At 43.2% G+C, this 26,833-nt stretch overlaps 2 protein-coding genes across 2 annotated transcripts in view; both read left to right on the forward strand.

The window, feature by feature from the left end:
- LOC133610401 (vinculin) overlaps positions 1 to 15,375 on the forward strand; it is a 62,886-nt gene extending 47,511 nt beyond the window's left edge. Inside the window, exons 7-21 of the mRNA XM_061966614.2 lie at positions 1,929 to 2,019; positions 2,089 to 2,236; positions 2,310 to 2,463; positions 2,561 to 2,736; positions 5,540 to 5,730; positions 5,804 to 6,003; positions 8,699 to 8,827; positions 8,896 to 9,045; positions 9,122 to 9,230; positions 11,603 to 11,905; positions 12,317 to 12,441; positions 12,506 to 12,691; positions 12,758 to 12,961; positions 15,055 to 15,159; positions 15,229 to 15,375. Of these exons, the coding sequence (XP_061822598.2) occupies positions 1,929 to 2,019; positions 2,089 to 2,236; positions 2,310 to 2,463; positions 2,561 to 2,736; positions 5,540 to 5,730; positions 5,804 to 6,003; positions 8,699 to 8,827; positions 8,896 to 9,045; positions 9,122 to 9,230; positions 11,603 to 11,905; positions 12,317 to 12,441; positions 12,506 to 12,691; positions 12,758 to 12,961; positions 15,055 to 15,159; positions 15,229 to 15,375 (2,418 nt within the window). The remainder of the gene's footprint in view (positions 1 to 1,928; positions 2,020 to 2,088; positions 2,237 to 2,309; positions 2,464 to 2,560; positions 2,737 to 5,539; positions 5,731 to 5,803; positions 6,004 to 8,698; positions 8,828 to 8,895; positions 9,046 to 9,121; positions 9,231 to 11,602; positions 11,906 to 12,316; positions 12,442 to 12,505; positions 12,692 to 12,757; positions 12,962 to 15,054; positions 15,160 to 15,228) is intronic.
- Positions 15,376 to 22,910: 7,535 nt separating this feature from the next.
- Positions 22,911 to 26,833, forward strand: part of LOC133610400 (adenosine kinase-like) — a 310,119-nt gene continuing 306,196 nt past the window's right edge. Inside the window, exon 1 of the mRNA XM_061966612.2 lies at positions 22,911 to 23,123. Coding sequence (XP_061822596.2) covers positions 23,023 to 23,123 — 101 coding nt within the window. The 5' untranslated portion in view covers positions 22,911 to 23,022. The remainder of the gene's footprint in view (positions 23,124 to 26,833) is intronic.

Below are 26,833 nucleotides of genomic sequence, written 5' to 3' on the forward strand. Positions count from 1 at the left end.
AAAAGTATTTAGTCAGCCACCGATTGTGCAAGTTCTCCCACTCTGTAATTTTCATCATATGTACACTTCAACTGTGAGAGACAGAATGTGAAAAAAAAATCCAGGAATTCACATTGTAGGAATTTTAAAGAATTTATTTGTAAATTATGGTGGAAAATAAGTATTTGGTCACTTCAAACAAGGAAGATCTCTGGCCCTCACAGACCTGTAACTTCTTCTTTAAGAAGCTCTTCTGTCCTCCACTTGTTACCTGTATTAATGGCACCTGTTTGAACTTGTTATCTGTATAAAAGACACCTGTCCACAGCCTCAAACAGTCAGACTCCAAACTCCACTATGGCCAAGACCAAAGAGCTGTCGAAGGACACCAGGAAAATAATTGTAGACCTGCACCAGACTGTGAAGAATGAATCTACAATAGCCAAGCAGCTTGGTGTGAAAAAATCAACTGTGGGAGCAATTATCAGAAAATGGAAGACATACAAGACCACTGATAATCTCCCTTGATCTGGGGCTCCACGCAAGATCTCATCCCGTGGGGTCAAAATGATCATGAGAACGGTGAGCAAAAATCCCGGAACCACACGGGGGGACCTGGTGAATGACCTGCAGAGAGCTGGGACCAAAGTAACAAAGGTTACCATCAGTAACACACTACGCCGACAGGGAATCAAATCCTGCAGTGCCAGACGTGTCCCCCTGCTTAAGCCAGTGCATGTCCAGGCCCGTCTGAAGTTTGCCAGAGAGCACATGGACGGTACAGCAGAGGATTGGGAGAATGTCATGTGGTCAGATGAAACCAAAATAGAACTTTTTGGTACAAACTCAACTCGTCGTGTTTGGAGGAAGAAGAATACTGAGTTGCATCCCAAGAACACCATACCTACTGTGAAGCATGGAGGTGGAAACATCATGCTTTGGGGCTGTTTTTCTGCTAAGGGGACAGGCCGACTGATCCGTGTTAAGGAAAGAATGAATGGGGCCATGTATCGTGAGATTTTGAGCCAAAACCTCCTTCCATCTGTGAGAGCTTTGAAGATGAAACGTGGCTGGGTCTTCCAGCATGACAATGATCCCAAACACACCGGCCGGGCAACGAAGGAGTGGCTCCGTAAGAAGCATTTGAAAGTCCTGGAGTGGCCTAGCCAGTCTCCAGACCTCAACCCCATAGAAAATCTGTGGAGGGAGTTGAAAGTCTGTGTTGCTCGGCGACAGCCCCAAAACATCACTGCTCTCGAGAAGATCTGCATGGAGGAATGGGCCAAAATACCAGCTACTGTGTGTGCAAACCTGGTAAAGACCTATAGTAATCGTTTGACCTCTGTAATATAACCTTTGTTGGCAATAACAAAGTATTGAGTTGAATTTTTGTTATTGACCAAATACTTATTCTCCACCATAATTTACAAATAAATTCTTTAAAAATCCTACAATGTGAATTCCTGGATTTTTTTTTCACATTCTGTCTCTCACAGTTGAAGTGTACCTATGATGAAAATCACAGACCTCTGTCATAATTTTAAGTGGGAGAACTTGCACATTTGGTGGCTGACTAAATACTTTTTTGCCCCACTGTATATATATATATATATATATATATATATATATATATATATATATATATACTGTATATGTTTGTGTATATATATGTGTGTATGTATATATATACAAAAATATACATATATACATACATGTATGTATACATATACATACAGTATATATGTACGGTACATGTATATACAGTGGGTAGGGAAAGTATTCACACCCCTTTAAAGTTTTACTTCTTTGCTTAATTGCAGCCATTTGCTAAAATCAAAGTTAATTTTATTCCTAAAATGGGTTCCGCTGTATCATGAAGGTTGTTGAAGTGTGTTTGAGTTCTTCATCTAATCTGGCCGTGTTTTACTGTCCCTGTCGTCCCCCCAAAGGACACAGAAGCCATGAAACGAGCTCTGGGGCTTATCGATTCCAAGATGGCTCAGGCGAAGAACTGGCTGCGCGACCCAACTGCGCCACCGGGTACGAAACACTTAAACTTGCACTTGTTATTTTGTGAAGCTGTTGTCTGACACAGTCTCATCCTCGCAGGCGACGCAGGGGAACAGGCCGTCCGACAGATCCTGGACGAAGCCGGCAAAGTCGGGGAATTGTGCGCCGGTCGGGAGCGCAGAGACATCTTGGCCACGGCTAAGACCTTGGGTCAGATGACTGACCAGGTGTCAGAAATGAGGGCCAGGTACATACACCTGAGATAAATCCACCATGTAGCGCACTTTAGTTCAGCTCGCCGTGTTTCTGTCCACCCCCAGAGGTCAGGGGGCGTCTCCGGCCGCTATGCATAAGGCCCAGCAGGTTTCCCAGGGCCTCGACGTCCTGACCGGCAAGGTGGAAAATGCCGCTCGCAAGCTGGAAGCCATGACTAACTCCAAGCAGGCCATCGCTAAGAGAATCGACGCGGCGCAGGCGAGTCCACCCGCCCTTTTTGGAAACTACTTGGCTCCGGAGGGATTTTTATGACTTATTTCATGTTTTTTCTTTGCCTTTTACTCGCTCGTTACAGAACTGGCTGGCCGATCCCAATGGAGGTCCGGAGGGGGAGGAGAACATCAAGGCCCTCCTGATGGAGGCCAAGAAGATTGCAGACATGTGCGAGGACCCCAAAGAAAGAGACGACATCCTGCGGTCGATTGCTGAGATTGCAGGCATGACTGCCAAGCTGTCTGACCTCAGAAGACAGTAAGTTGGAGCTCTCAGTGGGTTTTGATTGCTCCCCCTAAGGCGGGGGTCGGCAACGCGCGGCTTTCCAGCCACAAGCGGCTCTGGAGCTTTTTCAAAAATGTATGAAAATGGAAAAAGATGAAGAAAAAAAAAAATTTTTTGTTTTAATATGGTTTCTGTAGGAGGACAAACCTTCCTAATTGTTAAAAATCCCACTGTTTACATTAAACATGCTTCACTGATGAGAGTATTTGGTGCGACATTTTGTCCTAATTTCGTAAAGTTAAGTTAAAGTTAAAGTACCAATGATTGTCACACACACACTAGATGTGGTGAAATTTGTCCTCTGCATTTGACCCATCCCCTTGTTCACCCCCTGGGAGGTGAGAGGAGCAGTGGGCAGCAGCGGTGCCGCGCCCGGGAATAATTTTTGGTGATTTAACCCCCAATTCCAACCCTTGATGCTGAGTGCCAAGCAGGGTGGTAATGGGTCCCATTTTTATAGTCTTTGGTATGACTCGGAAGTCCTGGAACGCACCATAGTTTGTTTGCACGTACAACTTTCCTTGATGCTGCCACAGAAAGACGTGTTTCATGCCACTCCTTCTTTGTCTCTATTTGTCCATCAAACGTTTTATGCTGTGCGTGAATCCACAAAGGTGAGCTTTGTTGATGTTATTGACTTGTGTGGAGTGCCAATCAGACATTTTTGGTCACTGCATGACTGCAAGCTAATCGATGCTAACATACTCTGTACATAATGCATCATTATGCCTCGTATATGTTAGGTATATTTGAGCTCATTTTATTTGTAGTTTCCATTTCCTTCAACTTGAACACACACATTTTTACCTTTGGCCATTCAAAGCCAGTAATTTCCAGGAGTTATCACCATACTTGCCAACCTTGAGACCTCCGAATTCGGGAGATGGGGGGGCGGGGTTGAGGTGGTAGCAGGGGGTGTATATTGTAGCGTCCCGGAAGACTTAGTGCTGCAAGGTTGTTCTGTTGTGTTTATGTTGTGTTACGGTGCGGATGTTCTCACGAAATGTGTTTGTCATTCTTGTTTGGTGTGGGTTCACAGTGTGGGACATATTTGTAACAGTGTTGAAGTTGTTTATACGGCCACCCTCAGTGTGACATGTATGGCTGTTGATCAATTTTGACTTGCATTCACTTATGTGTGTGTAAAAGCCGCATATATTATATGACTGGGCCGGCACGCTGTTTGTATGGAGGAAAAGCGGACGTGACGACAGGTTGTAGAGGACGCTAAAGGCAGTGCCTTTAAGGCACGCCCCCAATATTGTTGTCCGGGTGGGAATCGGGAGAAATTCGGGAGAATGGTTGCCACGGGAGATTTTCGGGAGGGGCACTGGAATTCGGGAGGGTTGGCAAATTTGATTATCACACCTGAAAAGCCTCCATTTTAGTAATGTTTTCCAATGTTGTAAAAATGTGTGGAATAAATATTACATGTCAACATTTCTGTCAACGAAGATTTGCATCTGCCTGCGACACATAGTCATTTTGATAGTAGGCTAATATAGACACTTACATCATGTGTTGCCTTCACTTTAACACTTATTTAAGGCTTTACATTTTTTGCGGCTCCAGACAGATTTTTTTGTGGTATTTTTGGTCCAATATGGCTCTTTCAACATTTTGGGTTTCCGACCCCTGCCCTAAGGGGTCAGCACACTTTTATCTCTGGCCAAGTTGAAATAATAATAATAATAACTGGGATTTTCTAAGTACCCAAAGTCGCTTTACATGTAGAACCCATCATTCATTCACACCTGGTGGTGGTAAGCTACTTTCATAGCCACAGCTGCCCTGGGGTAGACTGACGGAAGCGTGGCTGCAATTTGCGCCAACGGCCCCTCCGACCACCACCTATCATTCATCATTCAATTCACCGGTGTGAGTGGCACCGGGGGCAAAGGGTGAAGTCTCCCGCCCAAGGACACAATGGCAGTGATTTTTGGATGGTAAGAGGCGGGGAGCGAACCTGCAACCCTCAGGTTTCTGGCACGGTTACTCTACCCACTACGCCATGCCGCCCCGAAATGTGTTTGTCATTCTTGTTTGGTGTGGGTTCACAGTGTGGGACATATTTGTAACGGTGTTAAAGTTGTTTATACGGCCACCCTCAGTGTGACCTGTACGGCTTTTGATCATTTTTGCCTTGCATTCACTTGTGTGTGTAAAAGCCGCATATATTATATGACTGGGCCGATACGCTGTTTGTATGGAGGAAAAGCGGACGTGACAGGTTGTAGAGGACGCTAAAGGCACGCCCCCAATATTGTTGTCCGGGTGGAAATCGGGAGAAATTCGGGAGAATGGTTGCCCCGGGAGATTTTCGGGAGGGGCACTGAAATTCAAGAGTCTCCCGGGAAAATCGGGAGGGTTGGCAAGTTTGGTTATCACACCTGAAAAGCCTTCATTTTAGTCATGTTTTCCAATGTTGTAAAAATGTGTAGAATAAATATTACATGTCAACATTTCTGTCAACGAAGATTTGCATCAGCCTGCGACACATAGTCATTTTGATAGTAGGCTAACATAGCTAATATAGATACTTACATCATGTGTTGCCTTCACTTTAACACTTATCTAAGGCTTTACATTTTTTGCGGCTCCAGACAGATTTTTTTGGGGTATTTTTGGTCCAATATGGTTCTTTCAACATTTTGGGTTGCCGACCCCTGCCCTAAGGTGTCACTCAGCACACTTTTATCTCTGGCCAAGTTGCACATTTGGAACATTTCATACAGAGGATCTGGAATGAAATAAAACACTCCTCCTCCTCCTCCAGGGGCAAAGGTGACACTCCTGAAGCCAGGACTTTAGCTAAACAGATCGCGACAGCCCTGCAGAACCTCCAGTCCAAGACCAACAAAGCCGTGGCCAACAGCAGGCCCGCCAAGGCCGACGTTCACTTGGAAGGAAAGATCGAGCAGGCGCAGCGATGGATCGACAACCCCAACATGGACGACAACGGCGTGGGTCAGTGCCGTCTTCTTTCTCTAGCTTTCATACTCATTTATCTTCCTAACTGATATTTCCTATGCGCGATCAGGCCAGGCGGCCATCCGCGGGCTGGTGGCCGAAGGCCGCAGGCTGGCCAACGCCCTGCCGGGCCCCGCCAGGCAGGATCTTCTGGGCCGATGCGAGCATGTGGAGCAGCTCATGGCGCAGCTGGCCGATCTGGCGGCTCGTGGCGAAGGCGACTCCCCTCAGGCTCGCGCCGTGGCTCATCAGCTACAGGAAGCCCTGAAAGTAAGATTATGAAGTCTCTCCAGCTGCACCAGTAGCATTCATCCACAGTCTAACAGCCCCCTCTGCTGGCTATCGGCAGAAATACAAGAAAGAACAGCACATGACAAGGGCTGGGCAAAGCTATCCAGATATGGATTGTATCAATGGCTGAGTTGCATATGACGTCACGTCCGTTCTTATTCTTCGCGGTTTAATTCACATGATAGTCAGCCATCTTAAGTGTAGCATTAAAACAAGTCAATCAATCAATTAAAGTGTATTTATATAGCCCTTAATCACAAGTGTCTCAAAGGACTGCACAAGCCACAACGACATCCCACATCAGGGCAAGAAAAAACTCAACCCAATGGGATACAATGAGAAACCTTGAAGGGGACCTCAGACGCACTGTAGCCCGCAGACTTTTTTGGGGCTCTGGGAATCACTAATAAGCTGAAGTTCTTTGAACGCAGATTTCTTGCCGGGACATATGGTACAATACAATCAGCAAGATAGGATGGAGCTAGACCAGTGGTTCTTAACCTGGGTTCGATGGAACCCTAGGGGTTCGGTGAGTCGGGCTCAGGGGTTCGGTCGAGGTCAAAACACACCCGACTCATCGTGTAAATAAAAACTTCTCCCTATCGGCGTATTACGGATACGGCAACAGCAGAAGTCAGACTGATTTGCAGGTGTGTAATTTGTTGTGAGTTTATGCACTGTGTTGGTTTTGTTCTTTGAACAAGGTGATGTTCATGCACGGTTCATTTTGTGCACCAGTAAAAAACATGGTAACACTTTAGTATGGGGAACATATTCACCATTAATTAGTTGCTTATTAACATGCAAATGAGTAACATATTGGCTCTTAACTAGTCATTATTAAGTACTTATTAATGCCTTATTCGGCATGGCCTTATTATAACCCTAACCCTCTAACCCTGGCCCTAATCCTCTAACCCTAACCCTAACCAAATAACTCTAAATTAAGTCTTTGTTACTTAGAATATGTTCCCCTAGTGTCCAAAAAACTCTAAATTAAGTCTTTGTTACTTAGAATATGTTCCCCATACTAAAGTGTTACCAAAAACATATAACCTTGTCTTGAATTTGAAAAAAAAACCATTTTATTTTTAACTAAAGAAGGGTTCTGTGAATGCGCATATGAAACTGGTGGGGTACCTCCAACAAAGTTAAGAACCACTGAGCTAGACCCTTTAGTATTTTATACGTAAGCAGTAAAACCTTAAAGTCACATGAAGCCAGTGCAGGTGAGCCAGTATAGGCGTAATATGATCAAACTTTCTTGTTCTTTTCAAAAGTCTAGCAGGCGCATTTTGTGAGTGTAGAGTTAGATCAGAAAATGCCGTATTGCTGTTCTGTTCTTGGGTGTTCCAGTCGTTAAAATAGACAAATAGGAAAGAGCTATCATAGAGACCGAAACAAGCGGTTCATAAAGGTAATAAAGTTAGGAAAACAAACAAAAGCGTCGAAGGAAATGGCTCCTACAGCGATCACTTTGTAAAATGTTTGTTTGAACATTTGATTTGTTTGAGAAACCTTCTGTGTTTCTCTACTGTAGTAGTAGTGTTTGAGAGCAGAACTAGGGGACGGCGTGGCACAGTTGAGAGAGTGGCCGTGCCAGCAACCTGAGGGTTCCTGGTTCGATCCCCACCTTCTACCAACCTCGTCACGTCCGTTGTGTCCTTGAGCAAGACACTTCACCCTTGCTCCTGATGGGTCGTGGTAAGCGCCTTGGATGGCAGCTCCCGCCATCAGTGTGTGAATGGGTGAATGTGGAAATAGTGTCAAAGCGCTTTGAGTACCTTGAAGGTAGAAAAGCGCTACACAAGTATAATCCATTTACCATAACTAAACACAAGAAAAGGACAATAGATTGCATTAGTTTGTGTTCTTTTGTGTATGTTTATATATATGTATATATATATATATATATATATATATATATATATATATATATATATACTGTATATCATTGTACCTGTGTATAGTGACAATAAAAGGCATTCTATATATTCCGAGCACGATGATGTCACGTTATTGATGGGTAAATGGGTTATACTTGTATAGCGCTTTTCTACCTTCAAGGTCCTCAAAAGCGCTTTGACACTATTTCCACATTCACCCATTCACACACACATTCACACACTGATGGCGGGAGCTGCCATGCAAGGCGCTAACCAGCAGCCATCAGGAGCAAGGGGTGAAGTGTCTTGCTCAAGGACCCAACGGATGGGACGAGGTTGGTAGAAGGCGGGGATCGAACCAGGAACCCTCAGGTTGCTGGCACGGCCACTTTCCCAACTGCGGCACGCCGTCCCCAAACGCATTTTTGGGAGACACCGAGAGTAACAAGCCATAGAAAATGGATTAAAAATAATAATTAAATTTTTTTTTAAATAAAATCCATCCATCCATCCATTTTCTACCGTTTGTCCCTTTTCAGGGTCGCTAAAAATTATTTTTTGTGACAGATTTTGGGGACCCCTGTACTAAATAAACCGACTAAAAACAAGTTTGGTTCTCAGTCGCCATAGAGGAGCTTTTATTAGCATTTTTGCAGCAGGTCCTTAAAAACGGCAGAGCACTTTTTTCCAATCGACATCAAAACGTGCAGAATCGCCCCCACCTCGTCTTCCTACAGACACCACCCATAATGTCACAAAGGTGTAACATCTGCTTGTCCTCCACAAAGGACCTCAAAGGCAAAATGCAAGAGGCGATGACTCAGGAGGTTTCGGACATCTTCAGCGACACCACCACCCCCATCAAGCTGCTGGCGGTGGCAGCCACCGCCCCCTTGGAAGCGCCCAACAGGGACGAGGTCGGCGTTGCAATCAATCAACCCACATCCCACCCTGTTGCGTTGTCGATCACAGTCTTCTTGTCTAGGTCTTTGAGGAGAGGGCCGCCAACTTCGAGAACCACGCCAACAGGCTTGGCGCCACCGCCGAGAAGGCGGCCGCCGTGGGCACCGCAAACAAGAGCACGGTGGAGGGCATCCAGGCGGCCGTCAAGTCAACCAGAGACTTGACGCCACAGGTATCGACACTTCGTGTTTAGGACCGTTTCAAAGCACTCCCGAGCAGAGCGGCCCATTGACGTGCTGCTTTTCCAGGTGGTTTCCGCTGCACGCATCCTGCTGAGAAACCCCGGCAACCAGGCGGCGTACGAACATTTTGAGACCATGAAGAATCAGTGGATTGACAACGTGGAGAAAATGACAGGTGCACAAATTATTACATGGAGTTGGGGATGAAACTAGAGATGTCCGATAACATCGGGCTGCCAATATTATCGGCCGATAAATGCTTTAAAATGTAATATAGGAAATTATCGGTATCGGTTTCAAAAAGTAAAATATATGACTTTTTTAAAACGCCGCTGTGTACACGGACGTAGGAAGAAGTACAGAGCGCCAATAAACCTTAAAGGCACTGCCTTTGCGTGCCGGCCCAATCACATAATATCTACGGCTTTTCACACACACAAGTGAATGCATTCATACTTGGTCAACAGCCATACAGGTCACACTGAGGGTGGCCGTTTAAACAACTTTAACACTGTTACAAATATGCACCACAAATTTCGGGAGAACATCCGCACCGTAACACAACATAAACACAACAGAACAAATACCAAGAACCCCTTGCAGCACTAACTCTTCCGGGACGCTACAATATACACCCCCCACAACCCCCTACGCCCCTAATAAAAGAAAACAGCAGTTGTCATCCATCCATCCATCCATTTTCTACCGCTTATTCCCTTTGGGGTCGCGGGGGGCGCTGGAGCCTATCTCAGCTACAATCGGGCAGAAGGCGGGGTACACCCTGGACAAGTCGCCACCTCATCGCAGGGCCAACACAGATAAGACAGACAACATTCACACTCACATTCACACACTAGGGCCAACTTAGTATTGCCAATCAACCTATCCCCAGGTGCATGTCTTTGGAGGTGGGAGGAAGCCGGAGTACCCGGAGGGAACCCACGCAGTCACGGGGAGAACATGCAAACTCCACACAGAAAGATCCCGAGCCCGGGATTGAACCCAGGACTACTCAGGACCTTCGTATTGTGTCATATTCAGCTCATTTTTAAATGTTGCTATAAAAAAATTAATGTTATTATCAAAAACAATTCATGTTTATTAACACACCAAAGTACTGAAAATTGTTACCATTGAGCACCGGTATTGATTCCCATGTACCGGGAACTGGTACCGTATTGGTTCAAATGTGGCAGAAGCCCATCCCTATATGGAGTTGAACCGGTTAAAGATGACCCAAATATCTCTAACAAGTTCTCCCTATGTATTTATGCTAGAGATGTCCAATAATATCAGACTGCCGATATTATCAGCCGATAAATGCTTTAAAATGTAATATCGGAAATTATCGGTATCGGTTTAAAAATGATCCGTATCTCAAAAAGTAAAATGTATGACTTTTTAAAACGCCGCTGTGTACACGGACGTAGGGAGAAATACAGAGCGCCAATAAACCTTAAAGGCACTGGCTTTGCGTGCCGGCCAAGTCACATAATATCTACGGCTTTTCACACACACAAGTGAATGCCAAACATACTTGGTCAACAGCCATACAGGTCACACTGAGGGTGGCCGTATAAACAACTTTAACACTGTTACAAATATGCGCCACACTGTGAACCCACACCAAACAAGAATGACAGACACATTTCGGGAGAACATCCGCACCGTAACACAACATAAACACAACAGAACAAATACCCAGAACCCCTTGCAGCACTAACTCTTCCGGGACGCTACAATATACACCCCCCGCTACTTCTCCCCCCCACACACACCTCAACCCCGCCCTCCCCAACTTCCTCATGCTCTCTAAAAGAGAGCATGTCCCAAATTCCAAGCTGCTGTTTTGAGGCATGTTAAAAAAAAATAATGCACTTTGTGACTTCAATAATAAATATGGCAGTGCCATGTTGGCATTTTTTTCCATAACTTGAGTTGATTTATTTTGGAAAACCTTGTTACATTGTTTAATGCATCCAGCGGGGCATCACAACAAAATTAGGCATAATAATGTGTTAATTCCACGACTGTATATATCGGTATCGGTTGATATCGGAATCGGTAATTAAGAGTTGGACAATATCGAATATCGGCAAAAAAGCCATTATCGGACATCTCTAATTTATGCTGTGTATTATTATGGCATTACTTTATAAAAATACTGTAGTTCTTAGTAGTACATTATATTATATTGTATTTATGCAATATTTATCATCTAAAAATTACTTTTTCTTTTTAAAAGGTATGTCATAAATATATATATATATATATATATTATGCGGCCCTCAAGTTCAGTTGTGTTTACAACGCGACTCAAGGAAACCAAACCGAGGCGCAAAAAGTCCGGACTTAACAATCCAATCAGACCAGAGCATGTGTTAAAGCTCCCTAACTCCGATTTGATTGATTGATTGAGACTTTTATTAGTAGATTGCACAGTGAAGTACATATTCCGTACAATTGACCACTAAATGGTAACACCCGAATAAGTTTTTCAACTTGTTTCAGTCTGGGTCCACGTTAATCAATTCATGGCATGTTTAGGTCTGGTGGACGAAGCCATCGACACCAAGTCTCTCCTGGACGCCTCCGAGGAAGCCATCAAGAAGGACCTGGACAAATGCCGCGTGGCCATGGCCAACCACCAGCCTCAGATGCTGGTCGCCGGCGCCACCAGCATCGCCCGCCGGGCCAACCGCATCCTCCTGGTAGCCAAGCGGGAGGTGGAGAACTCGGAGGATCCCAAATTCCGGGAGGTGGTGAAGGCCGCGTCGGACGAGTTGAGCCAGACAATCTCGCCGATGGTGATGGACGCCAAAGCGGTGGCCGGGAACATCCAGGATCCAAGTGTGTGCAGGTTTCTTTCACCTCTTAAGGCCCAAGCTGTTTGTTTACATGCTTTTTTTAATTTCTCTTTGCTATTTGGGCTTATTGGTCCCTAATTAGAATAAAAACTAAAAATCATCTTTTGATGTGATGTACTTAGTCCATAAGTGCACAAATGTGTACTTCATGCAAATTTTTATTTTTACACTTTTTCCCCCCCCAAATTCCATTGTATGTTATACTCTTCTGACACCACCAGATGGCAGTATAAGTGTCCATATAAGCGGCCATAAGACCCCAATTCAGTAGTGTACACAATTTTGGAAATAAGAGCTAAAAGGTGCTGTCCACGCATGTGGCCACTAAGCCTTTAGAGGTTTTTAAGGGAACTTTTAAATGTGGCGTCCATCTTAATCGGTTTTTGATCTCCAGATCTTCAGAAGGGCTTTCTGGACTCTGGTTATAAGATACTTGGAGCTGTCGCTAAAGTGAGGGAGGCGTTCCAGCCTCAGGAGCCAGACTTCCCACCACCTCCCCCTGATCTAGAGCAACTAAACGTAAGTCATGTGACCTTCTTTCAGCTAACCAGACAGCTGACTTAATATCTCTCCCCCCTGCTAGCTTAACGACGAGCCAGCTCCACCCAAACCCCCTCTCCCCGAAGGCGAGGTTCCTCCTCCCAGGCCCCCGCCCCCCGACGAGAAAGACGAGGAGTTCCCCGAGCAGAAGGCCGGCGACATGGTCAACGAGCCCATGATGGTGGCGGCCAGGCAGCTGCACGACGAGGCTCGCAAGTGGTCCAGTAAGGTACGTCCACCGCCTTGATCCGCCCACTTCATGGCGGAGGACTGACCGCCGCCGCTTTTTCCGCAGGGTAACGACATCATCGGGGCGGCCAAGCGCATGGCCCTGCTGATGGCCGAGATGTCACGGCTGGTGCGCGGCAGCAGCGGGACCAAGCGCGCCCTCATCCAGTGCGCCAAGGACATCGCCAAGGCTTCCGACGAAGTCACGCGACTCGCCAAGGAGGTGGCCAAGCAGTGCACGGACAAACGCATCAGGACCAACCTCCTCCAGGTCAGGCAGGACTGACTGTTTCACACCACTGTAGTCCACATAACACTCTGTACCTTCCTAACATGGCCGACGTCTGGCCACATAACACTCTGTACCTTCCTAACATGGCCGACGTTTGGCCACATAACACTCTGGACCTTCCTAACATGGCCGACGTCTGGCCACATAACACTCTGGACCTTCCTAACATGGCCGACATCTCGCCATGTTTTGTCCTCACAAAGTTTGTCTCCAAAGTAAAACACACTTTTTGTCTGAGCAGGTTTGGCAAACAAAAACAAGCTGCTTGAATACAAAGTTTGTTCCTGTCACGTAAAAGATATTTGACTTTGCAGTAGCCCTTTAAAAAGTGTTCTTGTCATATAGACAATCTTTGCAATTTTGCTGTAGGTCTTTAAAAACGGCAGAATGCTCCTGTTTTATAAAGGATCTTCGTGTTTTTGCATTAGGTCCTTAAACCAGTAGAGTACTCCGGTCATATAGAGGATCTCTGCGTTTTTGCTGTAGGTCCTTATAAACAGTATAGTGATCCTCTTATATAAAGGATCTTTGTATTTTTGCAGTAGGTCCTTAAAAACTGCAGAACACTCTTGTCATATAGAGGATCTTAGCGTTTTTGCAGTAGGTCCTTAAAACATCAGATCGCTCCTGTTAATAGATGATCTTTTGCGTTTTTGCAGTGGGTTCTTAAAAACATAAAAAATGCTGCTGTTATATAAAGGATCTTTGTATTTTGGCAGTGGGTCTTTTGAAACAGCAGAGTGCTCCAATCATTATAGATGATCTTTGCGTTTTTTTCAGAGCGCTGCTTTCATATTACTGTAGAGGATCTTTGCAGTTTTGCTGTAGGTCCTTAAAAACAGCAGGACACTCTTTATATGGATGATCTTTGCGTTTTTGCAGTATCGGTAGGTTCTTAAAACAACAGATCACTCGTTATATAGAGGATCTTTGCGTTTTTGCTGTAGGTCCCTAAAACATCAGATTGCTCCTGTTAATAGACGATCTTTGCGTTTTTGCAGTGGCTCCTTAAAACAGTGGAGTTCTCCTATCATTATAGATTATCTTTGCGTTTTTGCAGTATGTCCCTAAAACAGCAGAGTGCGATGGTATTTTTTTTTTTTTGTCATAAAAAAATACAATTATGTGTGCTTACGGACTGTATCCCTGCAGACTGTATTGATCTATATTGATATATAATGTAGGAACCAGAAATATTAATAACAGAAACAAACAACCCTTTTGTGTGAATGAGTGTAAATGGGGAGGGAGGTTTTTTGGGTTGGTGCACTAATTGTAAGTGTATCTTGTGTTTTTTATGTTGATTTAATAAAAATAAAATAATATATATATATATATATATATATATATATATATATATATATATTTTATTTTTTTTATTTCTGGTACCAATCGATCCACGGACCGGTACCGGGCCATGGCCCGGTGGTTGGGGACCACTGATATAGAGAATCTTTGTATTTTTGCAGGTGGTCCTTAAAAACAGCAGAACACTCTTGTCACATCTTTGCGTTTTTGCACTAGGTCCTTAAAAACATCAAAATGCTGCTGTTAAAAAAGGATCTTTGTATTTTTGCAGTAGGTCCTTAAAAACAGCAGATCACTCTTTTCATATGGATGATCTTTGTGTTTTTGCAGTAGGTTCTTAAAACAGCAGAGCACTTTTGTTATATAGAGGATCTTTGCGTTTTTGCAGAAGGTCCCTAAAAAGATCAGATTGCTCCTGTTAAAAAGAGGATCTTTGTGGTTTCGCTGTAGGTCCATAAAAAACAGCAGAGCACTCAAATATATAGATGACCTTTCTGTTATTGTAGTAGATCCTGAAAACAGCAAAACGCGCTTTGCCTTTTGAGGATCTTTGCATTTTTAAATGTGATATTTCAAAACAGCACAGCACTCTTGTCAAAAAGAGGATTTTTGCAGCTTTGCTATAGGTCCTTGAAATCAGCAGAGCACTCCTGACATATAGAGGATCTTTGACTAGTGTTTTGGAGGTCGTCATTCGATGATTTATTGGGACAATGTAAGGATTTTTCACTGTGACATAACTCCACTTTCTCACCTGACCACAGGTGTGCGAGCGCATTCCCACCATCAGCACCCAGCTCAAGATCCTGTCCACGGTCAAGGCCACCATGTTGGGTCGCACCAACATCAGCGAAGAAGAGTCCGAACAGGTGAGTTCATATTTTCTCGCTCTCTGGAACCGCCGAGCCTGCAGTTTACTAACGTGACCCCGGTCCCAGGCTACCGAGATGCTGGTCCACAACGCCCAGAACCTGATGCAGTCCGTGAAGGAGACGGTCAGGGAGGCCGAGGCGGCGTCCATCAAGATCCGGACGGACGCTGGTTTTACCCTCCACTGGATCAGGAAAACGCCCTGGTACCAGTAAAGACCAGGACCGGACGGCTTGCTCTGCGCCACGCTGGTGCTGTCCACATGCTGAATGGACAGCTGTTAAGTCTCACGTCTGTAAGAGTTGCTGTCCTGAAAACGAAGCAGGTTTTTGCCTTGGATCCTTACTGGGAGTGTGTGTAAAAATGTGCTTATTTGGACAAATCCCGGGAATATATATATTTTGATGAAAGCTTGGATTTCTTTTAGGTTTCAGATCTTTGTACTGATAACTGTAGCTCACAGCGCAAGACTTATAGACCTGCGCAAGACTATTATAGACCTACACAAAGACCATTGTAGATAACACAGAACTTACAGACCTACACACAAATATTATAGACCTGCACAAAGACTATTGTAGACCAACACAAGATCTATAGACCATTACAGACATTCACAGGTCTTTTCTAGACAAACACAAGACGAGTGTAAAGCTACAAAAGACTATTATCGATTTACAAGACTTGTAGGCAACACAAGACTTAGACCTACGCAAGATTATTGTAAACCTACACAAAGACTTGTTGACAACACAAGACCTACTGAGACGTAAGCAAGGGACTTAAAAACCAACACAGGACATATAAACTTACACAAGGCTTATATAGACCTGAACAAAGACTATTGTAGACCAACGCAAGATGTATAGACCTGCAGAAGAATACGACAGACATTCACAGGTCTTTTCTAGACCAACACAAGACTTATAAGCCTACGCAAGACTATTACAGACATCACAAGTCTATTCTAGACCAACAAAAGACTATTATAGACATCAAGACACAAGACTTACAGAGACCTAAACAATGGACTTGGAAACCAATGGAGGACATATGAACCTACACAAGAATATTACAGACATCACAAGTATATTCTCAACCAACACAAAACCTATTTACCTACACAAGACTATGAAAGACCAACACACAACTTTTAAACCTACTCAGGACTTAGGTCTTATAAGACCTACACAAGTCTGTTTTAGACCAACACAAGTATTCTAGGCCTAAACAAGGCCCTTTTAGACAACACAATATTTAGAAACCTACACAAGACTATTACAAATACAAATATTACAAATATATCATCAACTGACACAAAACGTATAAACCAACACAAGAATATTATAGACGTATAAGCCTTGAAAGACTTTGGAGGACCTACACAAGTCTATTCAAGACCAACATAAGACCATTTTAGACCTACACACAACTATAGTAGAAAACACAAGGCAGATAGACCGACACAAGACTAATACAGAAGTCACAAGTCTGTTCTAGACCTACACAAGACTATTGTAAACCTACATGTTTAAGCTTTGAGACTTTGGAAGACCTACACAAGTCTATTTAAGACCAACATAAGACTATTTTAGACTTACATACAACTATAGTAAAAATGCAATGCATTTAGACCTACACACGTCTAATACAGAAGTCACAAGTCTATTCTAGACCAACACAAGACTCATAATCATACACAAGACTATTGTAAACCTACATGTATAAGCTTTCAAAGACTTTGGAAGACCTACACAAGTCTATTTTAGACTTACATACAACTATAGTAAAAATACAAAGTATATAGACCTACACAAGTCTAATACAGAAGTCACAAGTCTTATTTTAGACCAACACAAGACTCATAAACATACACAAGACTATTGTAAACCTACATGTATAAGCTTTCAAATACTTTAGAAGACGTACACAAGTCTATTTTAGTCCAACATAAGACTATTTTAGACATACATACAGCTGTAGTAAATATACAATGCATTTAGAAACACACAAGACACAATTACACAAGTCTATTATAGACCAGCACAAGACTCATGAACATACACAAGACTATCGCAGACCTGCATTGCTCTTATAAACCCGCACAAGACAATGACAGACCTACACAAGTCTATTCTACCTTTTTAGACTTACACAAGACTCATGAACATACACAAGACTATCGCAGACCTGCATTACACTTATAAGCCCACACAATAAACATACACAAGACTATCGCAGACCTGCATTACACTTATAAGCCCACACAAGACAGTGGCAGATCCTGGCAAGTCTATTCCACACCAACACAAGACCTTTTATAGACCTACACAAGACTCATAAACATACACAAGACTATCGCAGACCTGCATTACACTTATAAGCCCGCACAATAAACATACACAAGACTATCGCAGACCTGCATTACACTTATAAGCCCGCACAAGACAATGGCAGATCCACGCAAGTCTATTCCACACCAACACAAGACCTTTTATAGACCTACACAAGACTCATAAACATACACAAGACTATCGCAGACCTGCATTACACTTATAAGCCCGCACAAGACAATGGCAGATCCACGCAAGTCTATTCCACACCAACACAAGACCTTTTATAGACCTACACAAGACTCATAAACATACATAAGACTATCGCAGACCTGCATTACACTTATAAGCCCACACAATAAACATACACAAGACTATCGCAGACCTGCATTACACTTATAAGCCCACACAAGACAGTGGCAGATCCTCGCAAGTCTATTCCACACCAACACAAGACCTTTTATAGACCTACACAAGACTCATAAACATACATAAGACTATCGCAGACCTGCATTACACTTATAAGCCCACACAATAAACATACACAAGACTATCGCAGACCTGCATTACACTTATAAGCCCACACAAGACAGTGGCAGATCCTCGCAAGTCTATTCCACACCAACACAAGACCTTTTATAGACCTACACAAGACTCATAAACATACATAAGACTATCGCAGACCTGCATTACACTTATAAGCCCACACAATAAACATACACAAGACTATCGCAGACCTGCATTACACTTATAAGCCCACACAAGACAGTGGCAGATCCACGCAAGTCTATTCCACACCAACACAAGACCTTTTATAGACCTACACAAGACTCATAAACATACATAAGACTATCGCAGACCTGCATTACACTTATAAGCCCACACAATAAACATACACAAGACTATCGCAGACCTGCATTACACTTATAAGCCCACACAAGACAGTGGCAGATCCTCGCAAGTCTATTCCACACCAACACAAGACCTTTTATAGACCTACACAAGACTCATAAACATACATAAGACTATCGCAGACCTGCATTACACTTATAAGCCCACACAATAAACATACACAAGACTATCGCAGACCTGCATTACACTTATAAGCCCACACAAGACAGTGGCAGATCCTCGCAAGTCTATTCCACACCAACACAAGACCTTTTATAGACCTACACAAGACTATTATAGACCTACACTTACACACGTATGGTTACACTACTCTGTATTAAAAATAAACACTGCTCAGATTGTTACATAGTGACATATTTGTAGCACATTTTCTCTGCCGAAGCCTTTTTTTTTTGCTGTGATGCTATACGGATAACAACAGTAGACCGTGTCCATGTTGCATTGAGATTAAAATTGGAAAAAGCACAGTTATGATTTAAAATCACGTTAAGAAAACGAGACTCGGAAGCAAACTAGCACAACCAGCGTGCCTTTGAAATTGACTCTTTTTTTTCTTCTTTTTTTTTTTTGGTCATTTGAAGATACTTTTGCACAGGCAAAACTTCCACCTGCCTCGCTATGCAAACACTGTGAGAGTCAGTCAGAATCATACTGAAGTTGAGATGTGCCTCCATGATCACTATTTTGTAATAAAGCATTTTTTAGCACTTGGGAGCGGATTGGTCTGTGACTTGTGTTGCATGGACATTGTATACAAAATAACAATGTACAGTCCTGGTCAAAAGTTGACATACACTTGTAAAGTACATAATGTCATGGCTGTCTTGAGTTTCCAATAATGTTCTATAACTCTTATTTTTTTGTGATTGGAGCACATACTGGTTGGTCACAAAAAACATTCATGACGTTTGGTTCTTTTATGAATTTATTATGGGTCTACTGAAAATGTGAGCAAATCTGCTGGGTCAAAAGTATACATACAGCAATGTTAATATTTGCTTACATGTCCCTTGGCAAGTTTCTCTGCAATAAGGCGCTTTTGGTAGCCATCCACAAGCTTCTGGTTGAATTTTTGAGCACTCCTCTTGACAAAATTGGTGCAGTTCAGCTAAATGTGTTGGTTTTCTGACATGGACTTGTTTCTTCAGCATTGTCCACACGTTTAAGTCCGGACTTTGGGAAGGCCATTCTAAAACCTTAATTCTAGCCTGATTTAGCCATTCCTTTACCATTTTTGACGTGTGTTTGGGGTCGTTGTCCTGTTGGAACACCCAACTGCGCCCAAGTGGTCCCAAAGAATTTGGAGGTAGTCCAATTTACTCTCTGTAAAGCACCAGTTCCATTGGCAGCAAAAGAGGCCCCAAGCATAATACTACCACCACCCTGCTTGACGGTAGGTATGGTGTTCCTGGGACCTTTTCTCCTCCTAACATATTGCTGGGTATTGTGGCCAAACAGCTCAATTTTTGTTTCATCTGACCACAGAACGTTCCTCCAGAAGGTCTTATCTTTGTCCGTGTGATGTCAGATGAAACAAAAATTGAGCTGTTTGGCCACAATACCCAGCAATATGTTTGGAGGAGAAAAGGTGAGGCCTTTAATCCCAGGAACACCATCATAATCATCGGCGGTCATTCGAACGAGTATGACGATCCTCCTGGTAGGGGTGTATCCCTTTATGGAGGAAGCCTGTGCGTGACTTTGTTTAACGTGGGGAGACTGGTGCACAGACAGTCACCACACGATCCTTGACAGAATCGGGTCAGGTCCAAGACAACAGGGGACCCTTTTCTGCTGCAGCCTTCTTTCGCCATCGCAGCCGTTGTGGTAGTTGTTACATCTACCGTCTTCCTCCTGCTCCACCGTTGAGGTCTTCACCGTATCCCTGGCTAGGGGGCAGTCAGGTACTAGACCTTTGCCAAGGGCCACCAGTAGTAAAGGGGTTAACCTCCTAGTGCCCCAAGACCCCATAGAGGAGCCTCCACTGCCGGATGCACTTGAACGTTATGCCCAGGAACACCATTCCTACCGTCAAGCATAGTGGTGGTAGTATTATGCTCGGGGCCTGTTTTGCTGCCAATGGAACTGGTGCCTTACAGAGAGTAAATGGGACAATGAAACAGGAGGATTACCTCCAAATTTTTCGGGACAACCTAAAATCATCAGCCTGGAGGTTGGGTCTTATTAGCAGCATAATACAGTCATCACACAAGTTAATCATCAGAGTATATACATTGAATTATTTGCATTATTTACAATTTGGGGGTGGGATGTGGAGGGGGTTGGGGCAGGGGGGTTAGGTTTGGTTGATATCAGCACTTCAGTCAACAATTATATCATCTGAGAAATGGACATTGAAACAGTGTGGGTCTGACTTGGTAGGATATGTACAGCGAGCAGAGAACATAGTGAGCTCAGAAAGCATAAGAACAAGTATATACATTTGATTATTTACAATCCGGGGAGGTGGGATGTGGTGGGGGGAGGGTGTTAGTCTAGGGTTGTAGTTGCCTGGAGGTGCTCTTTTAGTGCGGTTTTGAAGGAGGACTCTGGGCCTGTTTTGCTGCCAATGGAACTGGTGCTTTACAGAGAGTACATGGGACAATGAAAAAAGGAGGATTACCTCCAAATTCTTCAGGACAAACTAAAATCATCAGCCCGGAGGTTGGGTCTTGGGCGCAGTTGGGTGTTCCTGTGATAAAATGGCAAACCAAGGTAATCAAAAAGGTCAACCAACGAACGAGATTTCTCTATAGAATCTCCTCTCTGGTCAACAAAAGCACCATGAGGATTCTAGCGGGAACTCTCGTTCAACCCTTTTTCGATTACGCTTGCACCTCCTGGTACCCTAGCACCTCCAAAACCCTCAAATCTAAACTTCAAACATCCCAGAACAAGCTAGTCAGATTACTTCTAGACCTCCACCCCAGATCCCACCTCACTCCTACCCACTTTTTCAAAGTGGGCTGGCTCAGGGTGGAGGACAGAGTAAAACCACTTGCACTGAGCCTCGTCTATAAAATCCGCTACACCTCCCTGATACCGAAGTACATGTCAAACTACTTCCATAACGTAAATGACCGCCATAACCGCAACACCAGGGGGAGCTCCACAAACCACGTTAAACCCAGATTCCAATCTAACAAAGGTCTTAACTCATTCTCCTTCTATGCCACATCAATGTGGAATGCGCTCCCAACAGGTGTAAAAGAAAGGGCATCTCTATCCTCCAAAACCGCAATAAAAGTACACCTCTAGGCAACTTCAACCCTAAACAAATGTAGAAATAATCAAAGGTAGATACTCTTTCTTATGCCTTCTGATCTCTCTCTCTCTCTCTCTTACTTGCTGTCCTAAACAAATGTAGAAATAATCAAATGTAGATACTCTTTCTTATGCCTTCTGATCTCTCTCTCTCTCTCTCTTGCTGTCCTAAACAAATGTAGAAATAATCAAATGTAGATACTCTTTCTTATGCCTCTCTCTCTCTCTCTCTCTCTCTCTCTTACTTGCTGTCCTAAACAAATGTAGAAATAATCAAATGTAGATACTCTTTCTTATGCCTTCTGATCTCTCTCTTACTTGCTGATCTAAACAAATGTAGAAATAATCAAATGTAGATACTCTTTCTTATGCCTTCCTCTCTCTCTCTCTCTCTCTCTCTCTCTCTCTCTCACCAAGTCAGACCTACACTGTTTCAATGTCCATTTCTCTGTTCTCAATTAATGATGACTGAAGTGTTGATAACAACCAAACCTAACCCCCCCCCACCACACACACACACACCTCGGATTGTAAATAATGTAAATAATTCAATGTATATACCCTGATGATTAACCTGTGTGATGACTGTATTATGATGATAGTATATATCTTATAGTATATATCTGTATCATGAATCAATTTAAGTGGCCCCCCGACTTAAACAAGTTGAAAAACGTATTCGGGTGTTACCATTTAGTGGTCAATTGTACGGAATATGTACTTCACTGTGCAATCTACTAATAAAAGTCTCAATCAATCAATCAAAACAAGACAATGACCCCCCCAAACACATGTCAAAAGTGGTAAAGGAATTGCTAAATCAGGCTAGAATTAAAGTTTTTAGAATGGCCTTCCCAAAGTCCTGACTTAAACATGTGGACAATGCTGAAGAAACAAGTCCATGTCAGAAAACCAAGACATTTAGCTGAACTGCACCAATTTGGTCAAGAGGAGTGGTCAAGAATTCAACCAGAAGCTTGTGGATGGCTACCAAAAGCACCTTATTGCAGTGAAACGTAAGCAAATATTAACATTGCTGTATGTATACTTTTGACCCATTGGTCACATTTTCAGTAGACCCATAATAAATTCATAAAAGAACCAAACTTCATGAATGTTTTTTTGTGACCAACAAGTATGTGCTCCAATCACAAAAAAATAAGAGTTGTAGAAATGATTGGAAACTCAAGCCAGCCATGACATTATGTTCTTTACAAGTGTATGTCAACTTTTGAGCAGGACTTACATAGTTGTGTAGCCCTGCCCTACAAGGTGTGTTCCTCTGTGGGCTCCACCATCAGCATCATCTGCTATAAGAGAGGAAGCTGCGGTTTTTGTGCTTTCATTCCGTGCATGTTCACCTTCAGGGCGCCATTTAAAGAAGTCCCCCCTCAAACAAAGAACATGTCTTACGGAGACCAGAAGACGTCAACATGGAGGACACTAACATTAGGGTGAGCATGCTAAGCTAATGATGTTGTGTTCAAGCCGTGTTGCCGTTAACCGCGGCAGCTAGCTGCTACCACCAGTCGGCGTTGTTGCCGTTGAATAATTGTGGTTCTGGAATGTTCGGACTTCGGAACCATTTTCTTGACCAACCTGTTTTATTAGCATCCATTGAAGAAGTATGCTAATTACCGCTAGCTCCTCTTGAAGGGTGGAGGTGGGTCACGTGACCTTGGCGCGCCTGCGTACATTGCATGCATACTAGTGCTAATACAAATGTAAACACTCGTGTCATACAGTGGCAATAATGGTCTGTAATGTGTGTACATTTAAAGCGAATATTTAAATTCAAGCTTAGGTGGTTGAATGTTTAGCAAACTTTTAACACTTTTCGTCACCCGGCATGCTTATTGTGTGAATGCTCCAAAGCATTCTCCCATATGGTTTTCTACACCAAAATGAATCTATTTATTTTTATTGTGTGAATGCTTCAAAGCATTCACCCATATGGTTTTCTACACTAAAATGTATCTATTTATTATTATTGTGTGAATGCTCCAAAGCATTCACACATACGGTTTTCTACAACAAAATGTATCTATTTATTATTATTATTGTGTGAATGCTCCAAAGCATTAACACATATGGTTTTCTACACCAAAATTCATCTATTTATTATTATTGTGTGAATGCTCCAAAGTATTCACCCATATGGTTTTCTACACCAAAATTAATCTATTTATTATTATTGTGTAAATGCTCCAAAGCATTCACTCATATGGTTTTCTACACCAAAATTAATCTATTTATTATTATTGTGTGAATGCTCCAAAGCATTCACCCATATGGTTTTCTACATCAAAATGAATCTATTTATTATTATTGTGTGAATGCTCCAAAGTATTCACCCATATGGTTTTCTACACCAAAATTAATCTATTTATTATTATTGTGTGAATGCTCCAAAGCATTCACCCATATGGTTTTCTACACCAAAATGTATCTATTTATTATTATTATCGTGTGAATGCTCCAAAGTATTAACACATATGGTTTTCTACACCAAAATGTATCTATTTATTATTATTATCGTGTGAATGCTCCAAAGTATTAACACATATGGTTTTCTACACCAAAATTCATCTATTTATTATTACTGTGTGAATGCTCCAAAGCATTTACCCATATGGTTTTCTACACCAAAATTGATCTATTTATTATTATTGTGTAAATGCTCCAAAGCATTCACCCATATGGTTTTCTACACCAAAATTAATCGATTTATTATTATTGTGTGAATGCTCCAAAGCATTCACCCATATGGTTTTCTACACCAAAATTAATCTATTTATTATTAATATTGTGTGAATGCTCCTAAGCGTTCACCCATATGGTTTTCTACACCAAAACTAATCTATTTGGGACGACGTGGCGCAGTGGAAGAATGGCCGTGCGCGACCCGAGGGTCCCTGGTTCAATCCCCACCTAGTACCAACCTCGTCATGTCCGTTGTGTCCTGAGCAAGACACTTCACCCTTGCTCCTGATGGGTGCTGGTTAGCGCCTTGCATGGCAGCTCCCTCCATCAGTGTGTGAATGTGTGTGTGAATGGGTAAATGTGGAAGTAGTGTCAAAGCGCTTTGAGTACCTTGAAGGTAGAAAAGCGCTATACAAGTACAACCCATTTATCATTTATTTATTATTATTGTGTGAATGCTCCAAAGCATTCACCCATATGGTTTTCTACACCAAAATGTATGTATTTATTATTATTATCGTGTGAATGCTCCAAAGCATTAACACATATGGTTTTCTACACCAAAATGTATCTATTTATTATTACTGTGTGAATGCTCCAAAGCATTCACCCATATGGTTTTCTACACCAAAATTGATCTATTTATTATTATTGTGTAAATGCTCCAAAGCCTTCTCCCATATGGTTTTCTACACCAAAATTAATCTATTTATTATTATTGTGTGAATGCTCCAAAGCATTCACCAATATGGTTTTCTACACCAAAATTAATCTATTTATTATTAATATTGTGTGAATGCTCCTAAGCATTCACCCATATGGGTTTCTACACCAAAATGTATCTATTTATTATTATTATTGTGTGAATGCTCCAAAGCATTAACACATATGGTTTTCTACACCAAAATGTATCTATTTATTATTACTGTGTGAATGCTCCAAAGCATTCACCCATATGGTTTTCTACACCAAAATTGATCTATTTATTATTATTGTGTAAATGCTCCAAAGCCTTCTCCCATATGGTTTTCTACACCAAAATTAATCTATTTATTATTATTGTGTGAATGCTCCAAAGCATTCACCAATATGGTTTTCTACACCAAAATGAATCTATTTATTATTAATATTGTGTGAATGCTCCTAAGCATTCACCCATATGGTTTTCTACACCAAAATGTATCTATTTATTATTAATATTGTGTGAATGCTCCAAAGCATTAACACATATGGTTTTCTACACCAAAATTCATCTATTTATTATTATTGTGTGAATGCTCCAAAGTATTCACCCATATGGTTTTCTACACCAAAATTAATCTATTTATTATTATTGTGTAAATGCTCCAAAGCATTCACCCATATGGTTGTATACACCAAAATTGATCTATTTATTATTATTGACCTCCATGAAGAATAAAAATAAAGGACCCAGATTTCCCTCGCCCGGACGCGGGTCACCGGGGCCCCCCTCCGGAGCCAGGCCCGGAGGCGGGGCACGATGGCGAGCGCCTGGTGGCCGGGCCTGTCCCCATGGGGCCCGGCCGGGCACAGCCCCAAGAGGCAACGTGGGTCCCCCCTCCAATGGGCTCACCACCCATAGCAGGGGCCATGGAGGTCGGGTGCAGTGTGAGCTGGGTGGAAGCTGAAGGCAGGGCACTTGGCGGTCCGATCCTCGGCTACAGAAGCTAGCTCTTGGGACGTGGAACGTCACCTCGCTGGGGGGAAAGGAGCCTGAGCTAGTGCGCGAGGTCGAGAAGTTCCGGCTAGATATAGTCGGACTCACTTCGACGCACAGCAAGGGCTCTGGAACCAGTTCTCTCGAGAGGGGCTGGACTCTCTTCCACTCTGGCGTTGCCGGCAATGAGAGGCGACGGGCTGGGGTGGCAATTCTTGTTGCCCCCCGGCTCAGAGCCTGCACGTTGGAGTTCAACCCGGTGGACGAGAGGGTATCTTCCCTCCGCCTTCGGGTGGGGTGACGGGTCCTGACTGTGGTTTGCGCTTACGCGCCAAACGGCAGCTCAGAGTACCCACCCTTTTTGGATTCGCTCGAGGGAGTACTTGAGAGTGCTCCCCCGGGTGATTCCCTCGTTCTACTGGGGGCCTTCAATGCTCATGTTGGCAGCGACAGTGAAACCTGGAGAGGCGTGATTGGGAAGAATGGCCGCCCGGATCTGAACCCGAGTGGTGTTTTGTTATTGGACTTTTGTGCCCGTCACAGATTGTCCATAATGAACACCATGTTCAAACATAAGGGTGTCCATATGTGCACTTGGCACCAGGACACCCTAGGCCGCAGTTCCATGATCGACTTTGTAGTTGTGTCATCGGATTTGCGGCCTCATGTTTTGGACACTCGGGTGAAGAGAGGGGCGGAGCTTTCAACCGATCACCACCTGGTGGTGAGTTGGCTGCGATGGTGGGGGAGGATGCCGGACAGACCTGGCAGGCCCAAACGCAT

The sequence above is a fragment of the Nerophis lumbriciformis genome, linkage group LG11, assembly GCF_033978685.3.
Source record: "Nerophis lumbriciformis linkage group LG11, RoL_Nlum_v2.1, whole genome shotgun sequence".
In the NCBI taxonomy this organism is placed as follows: Eukaryota; Metazoa; Chordata; class Actinopteri; order Syngnathiformes; family Syngnathidae; genus Nerophis; species Nerophis lumbriciformis.